Source organism: Anarrhichthys ocellatus, unplaced genomic scaffold, assembly GCF_004355925.1.
Source record: "Anarrhichthys ocellatus isolate YVR2014 unplaced genomic scaffold, GSC_Weel_1.0 scaffold25, whole genome shotgun sequence".
NCBI lineage: Eukaryota > Metazoa > Chordata > Actinopteri > Perciformes > Anarhichadidae > Anarrhichthys > Anarrhichthys ocellatus.
In genome coordinates this window covers 6,139,714-6,159,661 of record NW_022280055.1, presented here as the reverse complement: position 1 = coordinate 6,159,661, position 19,948 = coordinate 6,139,714, and the positions used below count along the sequence as shown (strand labels likewise).

At 45.3% G+C, this 19,948-nt stretch overlaps 2 protein-coding genes across 5 annotated transcripts in view; both read right to left on the bottom strand.

The window, feature by feature from the left end:
* Window positions 1–137: 137 nt before the first annotated feature.
* On the bottom strand, window positions 138–4,449 carry LOC116391145 (probable G-protein coupled receptor 139). The gene is made up of 2 exons (XM_031861427.1): window positions 1,927–4,449; window positions 138–1,147 (listed from the first exon to the last, which is right to left on the bottom strand). The coding sequence occupies exons 1-2, from the start codon at window positions 2,003–2,005 to the stop codon at window positions 138–140; spliced, it is 1,089 nt and encodes a 362-aa protein (XP_031717287.1). The 5' UTR covers window positions 2,006–4,449.
* Window positions 4,450–4,462: 13 nt separating this feature from the next.
* Window positions 4,463–19,948, bottom strand: part of fynb (FYN proto-oncogene, Src family tyrosine kinase b) — a 56,249-nt gene continuing 40,763 nt past the window's right edge. For 2 of the 4 annotated variants that reach the window (XM_031861762.1, XM_031861763.1), the window contains 10 exons: window positions 16,529–16,627; window positions 15,921–16,024; window positions 15,560–15,709; window positions 12,279–12,443; window positions 11,767–11,922; window positions 9,829–10,008; window positions 8,312–8,388; window positions 6,833–6,986; window positions 5,947–6,078; window positions 4,463–5,262 (listed from right to left, as the gene is read on the bottom strand). In XM_031861762.1, coding sequence (XP_031717622.1) covers window positions 5,054–5,262; window positions 5,947–6,078; window positions 6,833–6,986; window positions 8,312–8,388; window positions 9,829–10,008; window positions 11,767–11,922; window positions 12,279–12,443; window positions 15,560–15,709; window positions 15,921–16,024; window positions 16,529–16,627 — 1,426 coding nt within the window. In that variant the 3' untranslated portion in view covers window positions 4,463–5,053. The remainder of the gene's footprint in view (window positions 5,263–5,946; window positions 6,079–6,832; window positions 6,987–8,311; window positions 8,389–9,828; window positions 10,009–11,766; window positions 11,923–12,278; window positions 12,444–15,559; window positions 15,710–15,920; window positions 16,025–16,528; window positions 16,628–19,948) is intronic. The other 2 variants (XM_031861764.1, XM_031861765.1) reach the window with 2 other exon arrangements.

Below are 19,948 nucleotides of genomic sequence, written 5' to 3'. Positions count from 1 at the left end.
AGTGTTTATCTGGGGGGAATTTATCTTATCTAAGATTCTCTAAGATTAGTTTGTCAAACTAAAATTTCCATGGTCAATGATGAACATTTATGCTTAAAGGTAAAAGTCAGATCTTTGTCCATTCTTCCAGATCCTTTCTACTTTGTCAGTTTGAGATTGGTTAGCACCACAGTCGCAGGGTCACTGGGTGGCGAGGCCTTATGACCTACCACTGAGAAGACTTTCATGGTGGTGTGGGTGAGTACTGAGCCCAGCTCGAAGGCCTTCGCCTTGCATGTCGCCACCTGGACGAGCTCCCGCCGGAAGCGGCGGCTGACCATGCAGTAGAGTAGGAAGTTGGTGGTGGAGTTGAGGTTCTGCAGCATGTTGGCCAAGTCTCCGGCCACATTGATGGGGATGCTGTAGTCGTTCCTGTCGAAGTTCTCGTCGTTGTACTTGGTCCTGAGGATGCAATACGTGACAAAGCGGGGCAGGCTGAGGACGACGAAGGCCACGGAGACGGTGCCCAGCACCAGGATGGTCCTCCTCAGCATGCCCCTGGTGTTCCTCCCGTGCATGACGCGACGCTCTTCCTTGGTGAACAGGTTTGTGGCGCGGCACAGATGGTGCCCGATGAGGTAGTTGAAGTTGATGACCAACACGATGGGGATTCCCCCCGAGAAGAAGGTAGTTATCCACACAATAACTGTAGTGTACACCTTATCGCGGTAGTGACACCTGGGCTGCGTCATATTCTCCCCGTGCACGGTGAAGTTGACCGGTGTGACGGTGTTGATCCAGCCCAACGGCACAGAGACGAGATGCGACACCAGGACGATAGCAACACAGGTCAGTTTAGTGACCCGGGCCTGGGAGAAGTGCTGCTTGGCCGCCGTGCTGCGAAGAACGAGGTAGCGCTCGATGGTGAACACCACCACGATCCAGGAGGAGCTGTAGAGCGAGCCATACTGCAGGAACCCCAGGATGCCACACCAGGGATGTGAGTGCCAGAAGGGCTGCAGTAGCCAGAAGGTGAGGGTCAGGTCAACGAGGATCACCCACACCAGGTAGAAGGTGTCCATGATGGCCAGACAGCTCAGGTAAATGATGGCTGTTTTGGACATCCCGCATTTACGGAAGCAGATCATGTAGAATGTGAAGAGGTTGGCTGGAAGACAGGAACACAGACGCTCAGATGGATACATTTGCCCGCCTGGTGGTACTTTATAAATTCATTCATTGATTGTGGCCATTTAGGGGCAGCAGCAAAATAATTTGAAAGCTGTCCTCATTCCCAGGGTTCCTTTGTCATGCCCCTTGGCATCTGATACCGATGCACAAGGCACACTTTAGCATCTGTATGAGATGCACCGGGCTTTCAAGTAACTACACTCAAGTACTACTCCGGGAGAGTGATGACATACTATAAATACCAAAAATAACCCCACACTGACACCAGGAGGTCGGTGGTTGACACCAGTGTTCCTGTTCCAAAGTGTAGTTGAGCTATTTTGAAGTTACGTTGTTTTCTGTACTTAAGTTGTTTACGTTTTACGTTCTTATTTTAAGCCCTTAACCATAATGTTTAGTCCTTGACCTAGCTAAGTGGTTTTGTTTGCTAGGTTAGTAACTTAGCCGCATAGCTAACAAATAAGCTAAAAGATGCTAAAACAGAATGAAACATACTAAGTGTAACTAAGAGAGTGTTGGTTTCTGGAAGTGTATTTTTAATAAAAAAATGGTGATTGACCAGGATGCTTTGTGGGTCATAGTGAGTAAGGGAAGGAGGCATTTCCGATTATTGCCCACAGGAAAAATTGAGCAAAAGAGGATAGATTTAACAACAAAAATGTCATTAATAACCTATAAAGTTATGACTGTCCTGATTAAAACGATGCAAGCGTTGTCCAGGCAAAGACCAAACAAGACGGGGGAGAAGACACAAACCTGGAATACCCATGAGGCAAAGCAACGGGTAGTAGATCTTCTGGACGGTGACGAAGAAGGTGACGCCGGCTCCCGCCATAGTTCATTCACAGCCAGGCAATAGCACACATGCTAATACCTGCAATAAAGCCATTAGAGAGGTGGAGGAGAAGAGGAGTCACGGTAGACAAACACTGCTGAGATTAGAGATTATTTACGCTTTAAAGCACCAGCGTTTTAGAGCTTTTATTACTTTGAACTACTTACAACATATTTAGGTGAAAGTGGAATGATTTTAAATGTCAGTTTTATGATTGCAATCATCACAGAAATGACTCAAATGTACAATGTGAAGTCGGGGATAAAAAGAAACCGACTAAGACACATTAACGACATGTATTAATTCAGCTTTGGATATGGATCCAAGCTTACTGAGCTTTGCTTTTGGTAGTAAATCAGATGCCATTATACACACACCTCTTTAGCTCATTTGTTTGCACACCTCATTTTTTGTTGTGGTTCAACTAGTAAAAAGAACTTGAGTCGGCTCGCTGGAGAGAAGGAAGCAGTGGAGGGTTCTGTACAAAGTGTTTTTTCTTTTTTCAATCTAACTACCTGAAAAATGACACTAATCCACCCTTGATCACACACAGATCCCTATAGCTCTCTGTCTAATGCTTGTTTTATTAAGGCGTACTTAACATTAATAACCTTTTCTGAAATGAAGGAAAGCTAAAAAAAAAAAAAAAGAAGTGAAATCTGGACCGATAGGTCAGAAGTATAAAATGAGACATACCTGGTGTCTGTAGATCCTCCGTGCTGTGTTCTATATTTGCTCTGAAGTTGTCACACAGAAGGGACTTCATCCACAGAGGATCATACCAGCTGAGTTATGTCTCCTCAAGGACAAGACCATCACGGATATGAGGGGTGGGTGAGACGGCTCCAGCTGCTGCCGCTATAAAGCTTCAGGAGGAGGGAGTCACACCGCCTGACCGACAGCTGGTGTTCAGATACTCAATGATGCAAACGAAATAAACTACGAAATAGCACAAAACGAAACAAAATCAACACACGTCGTTTGATCTGTTCTGGATGTTCTATACTCCTGTAAAGTTAAAGCAGTCATTTGTGTTGCACAGGTCAAACTCATCAGTCTTACGGCGCTTCCAGCCAGCAAGCCGTCACCTTATTGATCCGAGAACCGATCCTCTCCTAAGGACACAGGTCTGAGTGTATTTTTCCACTGGATAGCTGCAACTAAATTCAAAGTTACATGAATGAAAGAAAGATTTCTAAAAGGAATTCAAATAAAAAAACGCTGAAAGGTTTGTGTTACAAAAAGGGGCAAATGGTCCATAAAAAAAAGTGTTTTAATTGACAAATGCAAATCTTCCGGCTGTTGGGAAACAATGACGCTGCACAATACTGTCCTGCATGGAGAACAGTGTTGGCGATGTGCCCCTGAACCCCTAAGGGCCCCAAAAAGTCCCAGGTTCACTGCATGTCAGTCAGTCTTGGTATGTTTTTGAAAGTGCCAACTCATCAGGGAATATGCGCCACTAACGTACAGTATGAACTAAGGGGAGTCCGGCATTATTAATGTCATATTTAGGTTGCAAAATATATGGACTACAAATGTACTTTGATACACTAATCATCGTTTGTACTAAAGTAAAGACCTGTGATTTGATTGTGAGACAGGAAGTGCATTAATAAATAGAGCTGGAATTCCCCTTTATAAAGTCTTAACTCGCTTCAGATAGCATGCTAGATTTCACAGCACACACACACACACACACACGGAAAAGGAAGTGTCTTGGAAAGAGTGTAAAATGTTTATTGTTCTTTTCTGAATTCCAAACGCCAAGTCACTGAATTAATGAAACAACTTATGTTAAAAAATGCAAATGAAAAGCAATAAGGAAGGGAAGTTAGCGACACTTAAAAACAATTAGCTGTACGACTACAAACATGTTTCCATTGGCCACGAAACCGTCTGCATTAAGACCAGATCAGGGCCGCATTCCACTAGTTTTTCAAATTCAGCTGGTTTCTTTGCAAAATTCAACCCTTAATAATCCTCCACATCTAACCCAGAACATGAATTGGCCCCGAAGCTTCCGCTGAACGTACAGTTGTGACTTCTTAAGGGGTCACTTAAAGAGGTTAAATAAAAACATACTCTGTAAAAAACAAAAGACTCAAATACTGATGGACGACAACCTTGTCAGTAAAAGATAAAAAGAAGAAGGAAGTGAGCTGGTCCAGGATCGGCTGCAGGTTGGCGCGCGACGGACTGACCGCTCAAATAAGACATACATACTCTCTTCTTAAATTAACTTTCTCTCTTCCAGTTCAACAAAAAACACCTTTTCTCAAAACTATAAGCGAGGGAGGGATATGTTCAAAATCCTTACACGCTCGGCTGTAATTTACAAAAACACGTGACACATATCATTTGTAAAAAGAGCCGTGAGCCATAGAGCAGCAGCCTGACGACTTAGAGAGAGCTCTGTGTGTGAGTGTGTGTGTGTGTGTGTGTGTGGGTGTGGGGGTGTGGGTGTGTCGAGCGTCATGCTCGTCTCAAGTTGCAAGAATACTACTTACCGAAAAGTCAAGAATAAAGCAATAATCTGGGGTAGATCTTTTTTTTTCTTTTCTTTTTACACATTATGGAAAATTAGAAAAAAATATATATGAGGCTTCCGATCCGATCTCTAGAAAATAATACAGGAGCTACGGTATAATACACGTACAGGTTAACTGTGTCTGCTTCTGAAATGGTTCTCTTTGTTTGCCTTCATCATTTTTATCATTATTATTTTTGTGCAGGAGAAAATAAAAATCTTAAAGCAAACAAACTGAAACGAGCCGTTCTTATTTACACTGAATACATTGCATTATCACGATCGCGGTTGACTCCGTCTGTCATACACCACCTCCTCAACCTCCCCACTTATGGCATTCGCTGAGTTCAGACACTGGAGGGCGTGTCAGAGACCGAGGGGGGGGGGTGTTTTAAGGATTTTGGAGCTTGAGGAGGCTGTACAGATCCTTAAAATTAAAAAAAGGCCCGGCTGGGAAGGCTCCAGAGTTTTGTAACAGCGCCGATTCGGCCAGTCCAGCCCCCAGCCCAGCGGGGGGTCTAGAGGTTGTCCCCGGGCTGGTACTGAGGCTCGGTGGCCGTGAAGTAGTCCTCCAGGAAGGCTTGCAGGTACTCGAAGGTGGGCCGCTCCTCGGCGTCCTTCTTCCAGCACTGCAGCATCAGCTCGTGCAGCGAGATGGGGCAGTCCTGGGGGCACGGCATCCTGTAGCCCCGCTCCACCTGCTCCAGCACCTCGCGGTTGTTCATGCCTGGAGGTGAACACACACACACGCACGGGGTGATGGAGGTGCTGACCCCTTAAAACAGATCGACGCGAGAGCTCCGCGGAAACCCGGCTGCTTGCGTCTGGGCCTCGGTGACCTTTGGCGCTAATATTTTCCTTAAGGGTTAGTTTGTTGTTTTTTTAAGTGGGGCTGTTTGATTGTACTCATCAATGGTCAGTGGATGGGGGTCTGCACCGGGGAGGGAGCAGCAGCATGCTAACACATCTGTTAGCATGCTGCTGCTCCCTCCAGCTCATTGCGTGCTAACCTTCCTCGGCCCACCAGCCCACATCTGGACAAACATGCGTTTCCCTCCCTGTGTAGAGCTGCACTCCGAGTACACTCGCCCCCCCCTCCCCCGTTTCTGTCTGAAAGTCAGTTGTCCCACAGGCGAGCAGCGGTAATTAAGAGTTGCCTCACATTCTGGCAGAGAGAGGAAGGTTACTCAAGCATTACAAGAACCTTTTACTTTGATAAACAGCATGAGGGGCCTGTTGCTATGGGGGGGGGGGGGTAGCAGTGTTTGTTTTGGTAACGACTCCCGGCTACATGCAGGAGAGGTTTGTTCTTATCAGGCCGCTTTATCGACGCGTCCCAAGTGGTCTCAAGGCGAAAGCTACGACCGAGCCTCTGCTCTGTTTAACTCCCCCCCACCACTCCTCCACTCACCTGGGTAAGGCACCCGACCCTTGGTGACCAGCTCCGTCAGCAAGATGCCGAACGACCACACGTCAGACTTGATGGTGAACTTCCCGTACAGCGCAGCCTCCGGGGCCGTCCACTTGATGGGGAACTTTGCGCCTGCAGGAGAGCAGAGATGAGAGAAGCATCGGTGAAGAGGGAGTGAAGTCACGTGATTTATGAGACTCTCCCTTTATAGTTCAATAAAGTTTCACAACATAAACAAACCAAATGATCCGCGAATTTGAGGAGAGCCACTCTGATAGCAAAAATGATCGAGGTCATGTCCGTATGTCGTTTTTTCAGCAGCTGGACTTGGTCTTAATCTCCTGAGGTTTTACCTTTCATCTGAACTTGTTGACATAAACATGAAACAGTTGTCACATGTGAGCATTAACAATACATTCTGGTGTATTGTGGGTATTATTACCTCTTCAGTTCTATCTGACCCACTGCTGGGTCACAGATATACATGCGATCGTCTAAACTTTGAAGCTGCTCGATGTTAATTAAGAACACTGCTGTCACGTTGGGTCGTGTTGGGCTGAATGACAACTTTCAGCATCTGCCAGCTATAAAAAAGGTTTGACTTTTCAAAGAAAACATTTGCGCGGCAAAATGATTTCATATGTCGAAGGGAGAAGAAAAATCCTCAAAAATGACGGCAGCGTTTTTATGAGCGCAGACAAACTGCATCATCAGGAACGGCTGTTATGACCTCAACCTCACCAGCATTCACGGTGTACTGGGTGATGACTAACGCTGAAGGTGGGTCGGTAACTTTGGAGAAACGAAACAATAGTACGCTAGATTGTTAAAATGATGCAGCCAAGAAACAGAACTCAGTGACTGGACATCATGCATCATCATTCACCTTGCCGAGCCGTGTATTCGTTGTCCTCGATGAGCCTGGCCAGGCCGAAGTCGGCGATCTTGCACACCTGGTTCTCCCCCACCAGGATGTTGGCGGAGCGCAGGTCTCTGTGGATGTAGTTCATCCTCTCGATGTAGGCCATGCCCGCCGCCACCTGGATGGAGCACATAGAGCTGAGGACGCCAGCCTAGGACCGTTTCTTGCTGAAGGCTGCGAGTGTGCTTTTGCCTCACGTGGCGAGAAAAGCACTACTTTGTGTGACTTTTAAGTGCATTAAGAAAATATGGATACATGTCGGTTGGGAGAGGAAACATGTCGATCCAAAAAAAGATCTGTAGGCAAGTGATTGTTGAGCTAAAACAGGTTGAGGAATAGAAACCTCCTGTCTGCCCTTGGGCTTTAGAAATAGTTGATGGTAGTTGTAGCTCATACAGATCTTTTCCATTCAACATGCAGGCCTAATAAATCCCTCTCTGTGGTTTCAAGGAAGTTTAATTCCTATTACAGTAGATTTATAACCTGCCGGAAATGTTGGTCAAAATAGGACGCTCTGGTATGGCCTGAATATATCACGTTAAGTAGAACTGTGTGTTTAAAATGAAAAGCCTTCCAGACGAGTTCAGTATAACGTCCACTGAGCTGCTGGAAGGCTGTGTTCTCCTTTCATGTATTTTTATGCATGTTAAAAAAGCTGCATGAGAACAGCTACATTTCATTAACACTTAAATTGCGCAATTACGTTTTATAGTCATTTGGTGGTTTTTGCCTTTTGTCAAAAAAAAAAAAAAGAGTTGAGGCACTAAATTGGACATTGAAACGCTTTTGCCAAATGATTTGTGAAGTCGCAAACATTTAGTTCAATATCTCCAAACCAGTTGATTAAAATGCACCAAATTCTAATTTCAGTTTTTTTTGCTGTGGGTAGATCTGAAACAAATAGCAGACTAATCAATTAGTTTGATTCACAGACAATTAATTGGCAGTTATTTTGGGAGGATTTGACATTTTGACTTGCCATATATTATATGAAATATCTTGAACATTTTGGCTTTGGACAGTTAGAATTGCACAAGAATTATAGATACGTCTACTTGGGTTTTAGGAAATTCGAAGGGACATTTTCAATGTTTTTTTAACATCACGGACAAATCACACAATAGAGAAAATAAACGGCAAATGAATGTCACTAATGAAGATAATCGTTTGTTGCAGCACTACTCAGTCTTAATTTATCAAGGAAGTGTTGAGTTTACTGGACCAAATAATAAAACAGGGAAGCATCTAACGGAATGTAATAAAATACACAGCTGGTCTCTAAAAGAAGCCTGTTTCAAATAAAGGCCTGCTCTTCTGACCTGAGTCATGTTTCCAAAGGTTCTACATTTTATTTTCTCTTGTTTTCAGTAAACAAGTGATGAGAAACAAGTCTACTATTCCGGTTATTGAAACCAGTTTTGTTGTTCTTTGATCAAGGTTTACCTGCGCTGCTATGTCCACCAGGTTAGGCAGCTTCAACCCTCGTCCTTCTCCGTCCTTTAAGAATTCCAGCAGGCTTCCTACAGCAGACGTAAACACACGTCTGATGTCAGTCCACACACAGACACTGAAGAGACAAACTGTACGTCTTAGATCCAGCAGCCAATCAGTGGCGCCCCATGTGCCCCCGACCCTCTAAATGTTTTGGAGACGTGAAGCTTGTAATTTGTCCGTTCACTTCCACTTCATACCATCAACAACAATAAGTTAAAGTTCAAGGGTAAATACAGAATTGGGGGATCACCGCAAATACTTTGACATTCATCAAATTTCACACTGGGTCTGCTTTTTGAACAACACATTCCCTTCTCCAACTCAGCGGGCTGACCCAGATGTGAGAGCCTCTGCATGCGACGGACACAGCGATGCACATCAAAGTTTCCATTCTTGTGTTCTCTGGTTTTTAATGTGCGTCCGCAGCTCTTTCTTGTGGGCTTTCTAAATTGCAGTGTTTTTTTATTTTGGAGGACTGTTTCTAAGGCCTTAATCATCTTCAGACTCTGAAACAAAGTTTACCAGACACATCATTCTGACTGGAGTGAAACAAAAACACTCTGGTCTTAACAAAAGAAAGTGCAATATGCTTAAATACATACAAGAACAAAACCCAGTACATATATATATATAATGGTGCTTTATATTTAAACCATTTTGTACATTTTACTGGCCGATTGTATCATTTATTTTGGCTTTTGTAGCAAATCAGGTCAAACAATTCAAGGAGTTGAGACAAATCCTATTCATTTTTATGCTCCACAAGCAGTAGTGCTGTCCATTGATAGGTCAGTCCATCTACAAACACCACATTAATGAGCACATTCATGGTCTTCAGAGGATGATTTCAAATGTTTTCGGAGACCCCCAACTATTGTTCTTGTTTCAACATCAGGTAAATATTTCCACTGACACAAACATTAACATCTATTGTGTAGATTGTAATTGCTGAATTTACTAAGCGTATTCATGCTCCCAAGAGGATGAACCCTTTCCATTTTCAACATTTCATGAGCTTTACCTTTTCTTTTTTACCTCTTCCTCTCTGCCTGTATCCATGTGTGTCATGTACTGTCAGTGGATGCATAACGCCCGTAGGCAAATATAGGAAGAGACAGATTGTATCCACAGTGTTGCATTATCCTGAAGAGCTATATACATATAGCAAAAGCATAGCTTCAGGTCCCAAGTCAGATTCAGGTCTCAAATTTAGCTGTACCAGTTGGGACCAATCAAGTTGGGGTCTTAAAGGTGCAGGTACAGGTTCAGGTCTCAGCTCGAGACTCTTTTGTAAGATTAGGTGCAACCTCACAGGGCTGCTAGTGGGGCCTTACAAATTGGGTCTTATTTTAATTTTACAGTTCAATATGATTTGCCACGGTTCTGTTATTGGGACTGAATGCTCTAACAAAGAACTGTATTTGTGTTGTGTGTGTGTATACATGCTTATGTTCGTGTTCATCTACCTTGGCCCATGTACTCTGTGACTATGTAAATTGGCTCCTCGGACACCACGGCGTAGAGCTGCACCAGCTTGTCGTGGCGGAGTTTCTTCATGATCTGCGCCTCCTCCAGGAAGGACTCGGGCGACATGGTGCCCGGCTTCAGAGTCTTCACTGCCACCTTGGTGGTGCCGTTCCACGTTCCTGGCACACGCGCACACAAGCTGGCGTCAGCACAGGGGCAACATCGATTCATATTCAAATCACATCACGTCAAAGTCAGACATGCCAACCCTGCCGTCTAACCTGAAGGGAGGATCGCCGGCCGAGGGGTCGAGTCTTGCTTGGAAATGACAATGTGGTAAACATGCAGCACAGAATGAGATCAGGAGACCGTATGACAACCAGCTCGTCTGTAATTCTCATGCACGGAGGTTGTGCTGGAGGATAATTAAATGGGTACGAGATTTAGACTGGACATGGACTTGAAATGGCTTTTAAAAGCCGGGAGAGGGATCCAGCGGGGCTTTGAGAGCCACAATACGCCAACACGGGAGCAGATAATCCTTTGTAGGATGATTAACAAAAGGCAAGCCTGTAAGCTCCTTGCTGGTTGCATGCCATGTTACTGCAACACAGCATGGCAATGCCACCAATGTGCTCCACCTCTGTGTCAGAGCGAGCATAATAAGATACACGGATCACTGTAATAAAATAAATAAACTGGTACTCCGTTCATCTCATTCTGTGACAGTAATGGGTGAAGGAATATTAGTAGTGACCCAAAGGGAGCGCAGAGCCCGTCATCTAACATGTGGTGTACTGTACATGTGTTTGGGGGTCGTGGGCTTCTTTAGTGGTGCAGCTGTGTCGACGGTGACGGTCACCTGCTGGTAATAGGATCCCAGAGGCTGGGAGTCATCTGGGAGAAGCCCGATGCTCAGTATCTGTCCAGCTGGAATATGATAAGAATGCGCACCCTCATGTTCTGCAGTATGGAAGCCCAAAATGGCCAAAATTAAACATTAGGAAATGATATGAAAAAATTGAGTTAAGTAAATATACTGTGTGTGTGTGTGTGTGTGTGTGTGTGTGTATATATATATATATAAATAAATAAATAAATAAATGAGAAAATAAATAGTGACATTCAATAAATTATTCAAACTTTTCCAGTCAAATACCATTATTGTGACGATAAACAGAATAAATACAACTACAAAATACATAATGCTCCTTGACAGACCAGAGACAATGTTATGTATTTGACTGACGGGAGCCCTGGGACATAATGTCGACAAACGAATGATGGTAACTTCATTTACAAGCTGATGTCAGTTTTATTAGCAGTAGTGTTGAAGAATAAGGGCCCCGCCATTTAGCGGGTAGGTATAAGCTGTTTCCAAGTGCTGCAGCTAACTAGCTACTTAGCCATGTTACAACCAACCGGCTGATGCTGTAAATAAACTCAGTTTATAGTCTTTTAGCTCGACTAGGCTGCACATGCTACCTAGTTAGCTAAAAGTTTGACATGGCATCAAAGTTAAGAGCAAATGTTAACGACAGCAGCTAGCCGGCTAATTGCTTTGGTTACTTCATGTTTCCATTGTTAACATGTTTTTTGTGAAAATCGACCATTTTGGAGTTCCATACTGCACTCATTTAATTACTGGAAATAAAAACAAAGTCGAAATTTGTATTTATAATTAAGAACAGATTTTCTAAACGTTATTTCATGGATTTTGTTTTGCAAAACAAGTCCTGCAGGAATGCTGGAAAGGGATAAGATAGCAGTTGCTTTCATCTACAATTAGCTAACGAATTTTCTAATTATTTCTTGGCGCATCTTAGAATGCATGTAAAAGGATAAATACAAATCTTTACATGTATTTCCAGGGTGGCCCAAGGTGAACATTTAAAAAAAGGGTACTTTTTGGGGGGGCGGGGTGGGAGTTTCCTTACCGTAAAACACATCAGCAAAACATCCCGTCCCCAGCTTTACTTCCAAGTCAAGTGTGTCTCTGCTGATCTCCCAGGCATCATGATTCAAGCCCACAGTGTCAGGGATGTAGTTCACACACACGGCCGTTAAATTAAAGCACAAACCATCCGCACTCTCTACATGGGGAGGGAAGGCAAGGCACACAGGGTTAACTACTGGGGAGAGGAACATGCATTGAGGGACATGGAAGGGAGCCATCTCCAGACCGTGAGAGCAGAGTCTCCTGACACATTGGATCTTTCTTACAGATGATTTTGGAAGGGAGGGGTCAAAAAACCCCAAAGCATTTCCCTGGCAAAAGCCCCAAACTGAGAATTAGCGTAATTTCCTGCCCTATTTTCTCATTTCATCCCCTCCCTTCCCGGGGCCAGATTATTCGCTTGATGTTTTGGAGTCAGTCTGGTGTCTCTGCTGGCTCAGGCTCGGCCCCTTCCATGCGGCCCTCCTCTTCTGGAGGCGACTGGATCCGTACCCATCCAGACCTCCCCAAACTGCCCGTTCCCCAGACGCTTGATGAGCTGCAGCGACTCCCGCGGGATCTCCCACACGTCTTTGGTTTTAACGGACAGGTCGGCGAGACGTGGCATCCCTTTGTGGCAGGGAACCACCAAGCGACAGCAGAGCCCGGCGGCTCGGTCTGCACGCGCCCCGCATGGCGATGCACAAATAAAAGCATAGACAGAGACGTGGAGAGCGTTAGCAGAGCGTCCATCAGGAGAGCGGGGAAATCCTCAAAGCAACACAAGAAACTAGACACAAGGAGGATGAAGAGCCAACTGGAGACCAAGCTGCTTTCAGGTCAGGCCATCCAGGAGAGATCAGTCTAATCTGGTCTCCATGATCATTAGTGATGTCATCTGGGTTATTTCAATGATGTCATGTTTTGTTTTTTTGGCTTGGAATCTACAAATCTCCAAAGGAAAGCCTGCGTTAAAAAACGGGGGTATTTATCAGACAGGGAAGCACTATTGAGTTGCATTATGGGAAGTTTAGGATCCAGTACTTAGTTGTTTAATTTAAAAAGAAGAGGAATTCAGTGCCAGATGTGTAAGCTTCCTCACCAGTAACTCATACTACTGCTAAAGCAGCAAGTCATAGGAAAAGCAAGGCTCCGTGATATGGCTCACTTTGGCTAATCGCATCTACGACTCGCATACACTTTGCGATAATGACCGTACTTTGCGCAGAGAGATAGCTCCGGCACGTCGGTCACCCATCTGGGAAATGTACGCCACCCAGTTGTGGTTAAATACGGGGACGTCATGCTCCACGAGAAGCATTAAGCACCGCGCTTGTTTAGGCAACCGAGTGGCGCTCCAGCTGCTCCCATTTCGACCCCTCCGCGGCCGCGATGGTTGTCCCTTTAGCCGATGACACCGTGTTCTCTGTGTCACGAAATCAAACAACTTTTACTCTGTTTGCCCGTGATTGATTAGGACAGTGGATTACAGGCAGAGTTTCCGTTGGTACCTCCATCTCGTGAGACCCCCCCACCCTCCCCCCGCTGCCAGCGATAAGGCCCCAGGCTGTTTGCACGAGGCAGTAAATACGAGATAAAGGCCCGCGTCTCCCCCCCTGCAACTTGACCATCAAAGCCCATCTGGGCCGCCCGCCTGCTGCCTCAGCGGCTCCACTCAAGACGTCAATACAGCTCGATGTTCGCCCTGCTGGCTGCCATAAAAGCGTGTGCAGCCACACACCACGCATCACAACAGGCTTTCCTAGAAATACATGGAAGCTTCAAATGATCCGAGTCAATACATTCCATTCATTACCCCCCCGACGAAATGTTATTTTTATTTTAAAGAATCTGTCAGCGAGGATGCGGTTATTCAACTTGCTAAACCAGATTTGGTCTGACGGTCCATTTTGGTTTCCTTTCCGTTCTAACTTTGGTGTCGCCGAGAGGTAGTTTACCAACAGCCACTGATCCAACCTGGGGACAAAGACTTACTGGACATAGACTGGACCAGTTCTCATCAGGACCAAGACTTACTAAGTCAACATTGGCAAAGATGAAACGTAAACATTTTGACGTGCAATTGCTATCTCAAAAATTTGACTTAGTATCTCCTAAACTAGACTTAGTAAGTCATTATTATAAGATAATACGTCAACATTTTTGACTCAATTGTTACTTCTTTAAATTTGACTTACCATGAGCATTTTGTATTTTTTATCATGTCTACTTTTTCATCTATTTGACTTAAGCAAGGCTGCTCTATTGCCCATGAATTCAGGATGAATGGGCTATTTGTTCTTTTCCAATGTTACATAATCTCGATTCTCAAGGCCTTTCTCGTCCCTTCAATCGCATCTGACGAATAGCTACAGTACATCCTGCCAGATATGCTCTTTAGCTCTTTGAAGACATGACAACAGAGGAAAGCAGAAAGCAATTAAAGCAAACGTCCTGAAAAGAGTCAAGGTTCTTTGCGAAAGACGCGTCGTCGGCTCCGTACGTCATCTGGGATGGTGATGAATAAATGGTGACGTAGACGGGGCAGTTATTGCGCAATGACACAAACACACAGAAAAAAACAAACATGGTGTTGATTTTAGGGCTTAAACGTCGATACGTCGATGTGCCAACCAAAAAATAACCGTTTCTCAGTGAGAGGGACGCAGAGGATGAGAGCGGTGAAACGGAACACATGAACGCGTCATCGTTACGCCCTAGACGTAGAGTAAGAGAGGCAAACGAGAACAAAGTGAATAAAGAAGGAAAAACTGACAACAAGTACAATAATCACCGTCTCATCCTGTAAATCAGATTATCTAACATGTGCGTTTGCGGCACAGATGCAGCAGGTCATCTACTGACAGCACAAGCTCAACGCACACATCTGGATGACGTGATGCTAACCGAGTCTCCCTTTGCTCAAGCAGAGCGCTAAATAAGTGGCTTTTCGCGAATCTACCTAAATAAATAAAGACGCGAATGGAAAACAAATGTTCACGTGTAGTAGGTTTCCATTTCTTTCTACTTGCACCCCGTGGTAAGTGCCACCTTTGATTCCTCCATGTTAAAAAATATGCTGGCAGACCAGATGCAATTACAGTGTAACAGTGTCTGCTTAATGCATTCTGGATCAATTCAAGGAAATGGACACTGGGCAGAGGAGAAGACTTTGACGTTGCTATTTGGGCCGCGGTGTTCGCGCTCCATCTCCATCGCAACGCACCTCTCCATGGCAACATCTGTCCGTTTCCCTTGTTAGTGGAAAGTGGGCGACGCAATGCTTCACGGGCCGTATGGCAGCCTGACCACTGAGGGGCAGCCTCGGTGGTTTTCAGGCTAATGTGCATAACATATTCTTTCAGTGCTGGAGGTTGTAAGCTGCACGATGCAATAACTTTATTTAAATCACAAATAAAGATTCAACCTTCCAGACATGTCTGTATCTTTACAGCTGTATATTTACTCGTCCTTTATGTCTGTAGTTGCTGTAGTTTTTGTCTTCTTCTGTCCAGAATAAAAATGAACCAAATGCTAACTAACCAGAACACATCCTAGAAAATAACAAGGATAAGTCCTCAAGTGAATGAGAATAAATAAAGTGGAATACGTCCTTAAAGTAACCAGAATGTATCCTAAAAATAACAAATACGTTGTAAAGTGAATGCGAATACATTCATAGTATTTTATTATGTAGCACTGCTAAGTTGGAAGTCCTAAAATCAACACCTCCTTAAATTTCCATCTAGATATGACAGCAGTGTAAAAGTCATTTAAAGGGCAGTGTTTTATACCTGAGTAGTGCTGGACCAGCTGCTGCAGCGTGTCAAACTGAGCCCTCGTGGTGATGTAGTAGCCGCCACTGTCCAGCTTGCGGATCTTATAATGCTTGACGTGGTCACCTTTCACATCGTCCCAGTCCCGTATGGACAAGGAGAAGGCACCTGAGGGGGGACACACAGTACAGGGTTGGAGTCGCTAAACATCACAAACTAGTCGATGGTGTAAATCAGCAAAAATCTATTCAAAGGACTTAAAACAATGCGGCTGCCACTCAAAAACCATTACGGCTCTGTGTGTTGTTTTCTTCCACAGAGGTAGTGAATCTGTCACGGCATAAACAAACATCAGAGTTGTGTGACTGAGTGGGTTTACCCTTTGTGGTTTCACTCTCCCTGATGAGATAGGTTCCTCGAGGGTTGCCGGTGGACTGCAGCTGCCTCTCCGCGTCCTTACGGCCCAGTTTACCGAAGTACCAGCTGCAAGCGCAGGAGAGAACATGTTAACTCAATCCTGCACAGTACCAGTGGCTCGTAGTCAATGAGGTCGAGAGTATTTTGATCGGACACACACATTATTGAGACTTAATGGTTGTGACCTGAAAGCCCAGAGAGAAACATACAAAAGACAGCTGCTCAACTCGGTGCAGATGTTGGAACATTGTTCCTGCTCCCTGCTTCTCCGTAACACATGCACAACAGTTATTCTAATAGGCCTTTAGCACTAGTTTACAGCTATGAGGAAGATTAAGAATACTTTTATGTCCTCATCATCATATGTTGGAGTAAAGTCTGCACATGTGCGGCAGTCACTCTGCAGCTACTTCAGAGTACATTCTAGATGAAAGTCACTAGTCCTGGACCAGTGTACTGTGGCTCTCTGGGGAGCACACACACACACACACACACACACACACACACACACACACACACACACACACACACACACACACACACACACACACACACACACAAAAAACTTACTCCTCTGCCTGGATGGAGTCCACTGGAGCCACGTAATTACTGGGAATGTAGCCACTGCCACCGGTGGTGAGCGAGCGAGCATCCCACCAGTCCCCTTCGCTGAAAGAGAGAGAGAGTGAGAAGAAACAGTGGAAGCACATTAATATGAGCACAGTAATACACTTGAGGCATGAGCAGGCATGATCTCTGTGCCATTGAACACATCAAAGCACAGCTTAAGTTGGACCTGCTCCCTGCTGCTGCTCCATGTGGAAAACACATCGGCTAAAGTGAGTCTGTGGGGAGGAAAGTAGAGGGCGACACGTGGCGGTAGAAAAGCCCTGCAGCCACCCGTAATACAAATGTATGAACACATGTTAACGCTGTACGAGATGAGAGGAATCAAGAAGGACCAGTCAACAGGAATATAAGTTAGAAGACAGGTAGTATGGCACGGACATGAATGGTCTAGCAATACATACAACCATGCCCACAGAAATGGCTGGGGTTAGCCTAGCTTAGCGTAAAGACTGGAGGCAGATGGGGAACACGTGGTGTGACCGTCCACAGTGGAGGTTGCACTCTACATTACGAGGCAGCCGGTTGTGTCTCTTTAAACCTTTAAACATGTTCATACAGTGATGTGGAGGTGATTGTTTGTGGTTTTAGAAGGAGAGACGTGCCGTTAGGGTTTCTTAGCTAATGACGGAGATATGTTAGCTCCAACATGTAGCTCCCTCTAAAATAACTTCTTATTTTTACATCTTTTTATGTATGGGTGAAATAAACAGGGTACAACCTGAGAATTGATCAGAGGCGTTGGAAGACGTATTTATTAATTTCGGGCAGAGTCAAGCTAGCCGTTTCCCCCTGCTTCTAATGCTAAGCTAGGCTAGACTCCAGCTCTGTACTTTGTCCTCTGTACTAGTCAATTGATTAAAAACGTTAAAGGGATGAAATGATTGGACACACTGAATGAACTTTAATGAAAATGTAACTTTTGCTAGCTGGAGGCTAGCTGCTCTCCCCCCTGCTAAGCTAGGCTAACCACGTCCTGAAAATATGTATATAGCTGAACCGTTTTACTAGTTCCTCATCTTGATATTGCTTCAGCCTCAACTGCTGCTGGTGCTGTTTGTGACACACAAACTGCACACTACACACACACACACACACACACACACACACACACACACACACACACACGGCTGTCTTAAGGGACAGATAGCGGTAGTGGTTCACCGTCATTACAGATGCTTACACACGACTGCACAATAACTCCCCCAATCCCCGTGCTTTGACAATGTTTCTCTGGCATGGCACACTGTGCTCGTTTTCAGCCCATCCCTTACGCACCAAAAAGTGGATGTGAGAGGGATGCTAAAGACGGAGAAAGAGAGAGGGAGTGGAGGAAGGAGAGGAGAGCGCCTTCATTTGTGCTGAATAAAGCCATGATGGGGGGGGGGGGGGGGGGTGTTCGCCTGGGGACGACATCCCAGGCAGAAACGGGTCCGCTTCCCTTTGTTCATGGAAGATCCCTGAGGATGGAGGGATGGGAACGAGGAGGGACAGACGGAATCCCGAATATCAGTCGTCTCCTTCTCCTTCTTCTTCTTCTTCGGGGAAAAGTATGCAGGAGCGAGAGGATGTGTTTTGTGTCGGCATCTGTGTTTTCATGGAGCCTGGGAGAGACATAAACAGATGGGGGGGTGGGGCCCCAGTCTGTCCCGCTGACTCTTTTTGTCTCCAGAAACAATCTTTTAAACCCGCAAAAAACCCAACAGGACAGAAAGCAACGACAGAGTAAACAAAGAGCCTCCCTCCTGTCTGCTGATAGAATAATTAAACGCAGGGGCCGCGTCGACTGAGACGAGTCGTACAGCGTCGCAAGGGGCCACAGTGTCGTCTATTCACGGCCTGCAGTTCAATCAGAGCGACGTTTCCTGTCCTTCACAACACACACTCACAGGGACGGAGAGCTGCTTCCTGGACGATGCCATCGCAAAACCAAAAGAGAAGTGCCTTCTGTCAGCCGAGGCTGGGATCTCTGGTGCCCCCCGACTCCCCCGCCTGCTCGTGGGAATCTGTCAACCACTTCCTGCAAAGCTCTGACAGGAGGATTTCTGATACTGCCTTTGTCCAGCAGGGGTCAGTGTGGCCGGCTGCAAGAAGCCCAGTCCAAAAACGTTCTTGGAGGCCGGTTGAAGCAGCGAGGCATGGGCGGACGAGGGAGGAGGAGGGGGTGAAGATGTCTGGCCCCTGCTGAGGAGGAGGAGAGAGGAGAGTAAGAAGTGTCTTCCTGCTCGTGGCTGAGGCCCAGCAGGGGCCCCGAGGTGTGTGGTGGAATGTGCGAGACGCCGGCAGGGACAGGATGCTGACTGGGTGTGGTGGTGGGGAGGAAGGCCGACCGCCGCCGGACCGAAGGATGAGGTACAGTGGAGAGCTTTAATAGCATTCACATTTCTGTATTTCAAACACTGTATTTTGGTGTGAAAGCACAGTTTGTGCTTGTTTAGAGGAAAACATCAGTGAATGCAGTGAAATAAACACTCGCGCTGCATAATATTGACGAATAGTAGAACTACATGCATTGACACTTCCTTCATGTGTGGACAGTTTTTTCTTCATACATGTTGAATTGTATGCTTGACTCTCTACTGTCGGCTTTAATTACAATTTATGGGTCGTTTCAACGGAGATGCATTGCTAGGCGACAGCTTGGGTCCATGTTTACTTCTTGACAGCTTCATTCACTAACTCTGCAACAGGAAGTAAACTGGGACACGTTTGCATTGTTTACAACTGTGAAATGGTCTATTGCGTGCGTAGCAGTTGACAAAGTGTATCCTCTTTCCCCCATAATTCCAAATCACATTGTTCTTTATCATTTGTTTTTATTTATATTACGTGTATTCAGTTAACTGCTGAATTCTATTTTCATTGAAATGTTGTATTTCCCAACGTGAAGGGAATCTAAACGCTGTTTCTCCACACTTCAGGTTGGGAAATAACTGGATCCTTTATTTTTGTTTGCCAAATTGAAACATTAAATCCAAAAATAATAAAATCAACCTAGAACATGTCCACCATGTGTTGATTCTTTAAATTGTAGGATGTAAACTCCTCCCAGGAGTAAAGCACCAATATATAATACTATATCATTCTCCTATATATATAAAATCTTTCAACATCTTTCAACAGCATCATAATCACCTGGAAATCTAACGGAGAATAGTGTCGGAGCACAGACCCCCCCACCCATCCCTCCCCCCGCCTCCTCACATGTCACTGCAGCGCTCCAGAAACCCAAACAAACAGAGAGGCAGCTCCAAGCAGCCTCATGCAGACGGAAACAAAATATGAATCTGCAGAGCCGAGGCCACGATGGTTAAAGAGCTGGAACACACACACACACACACACACACACACACACACACACAC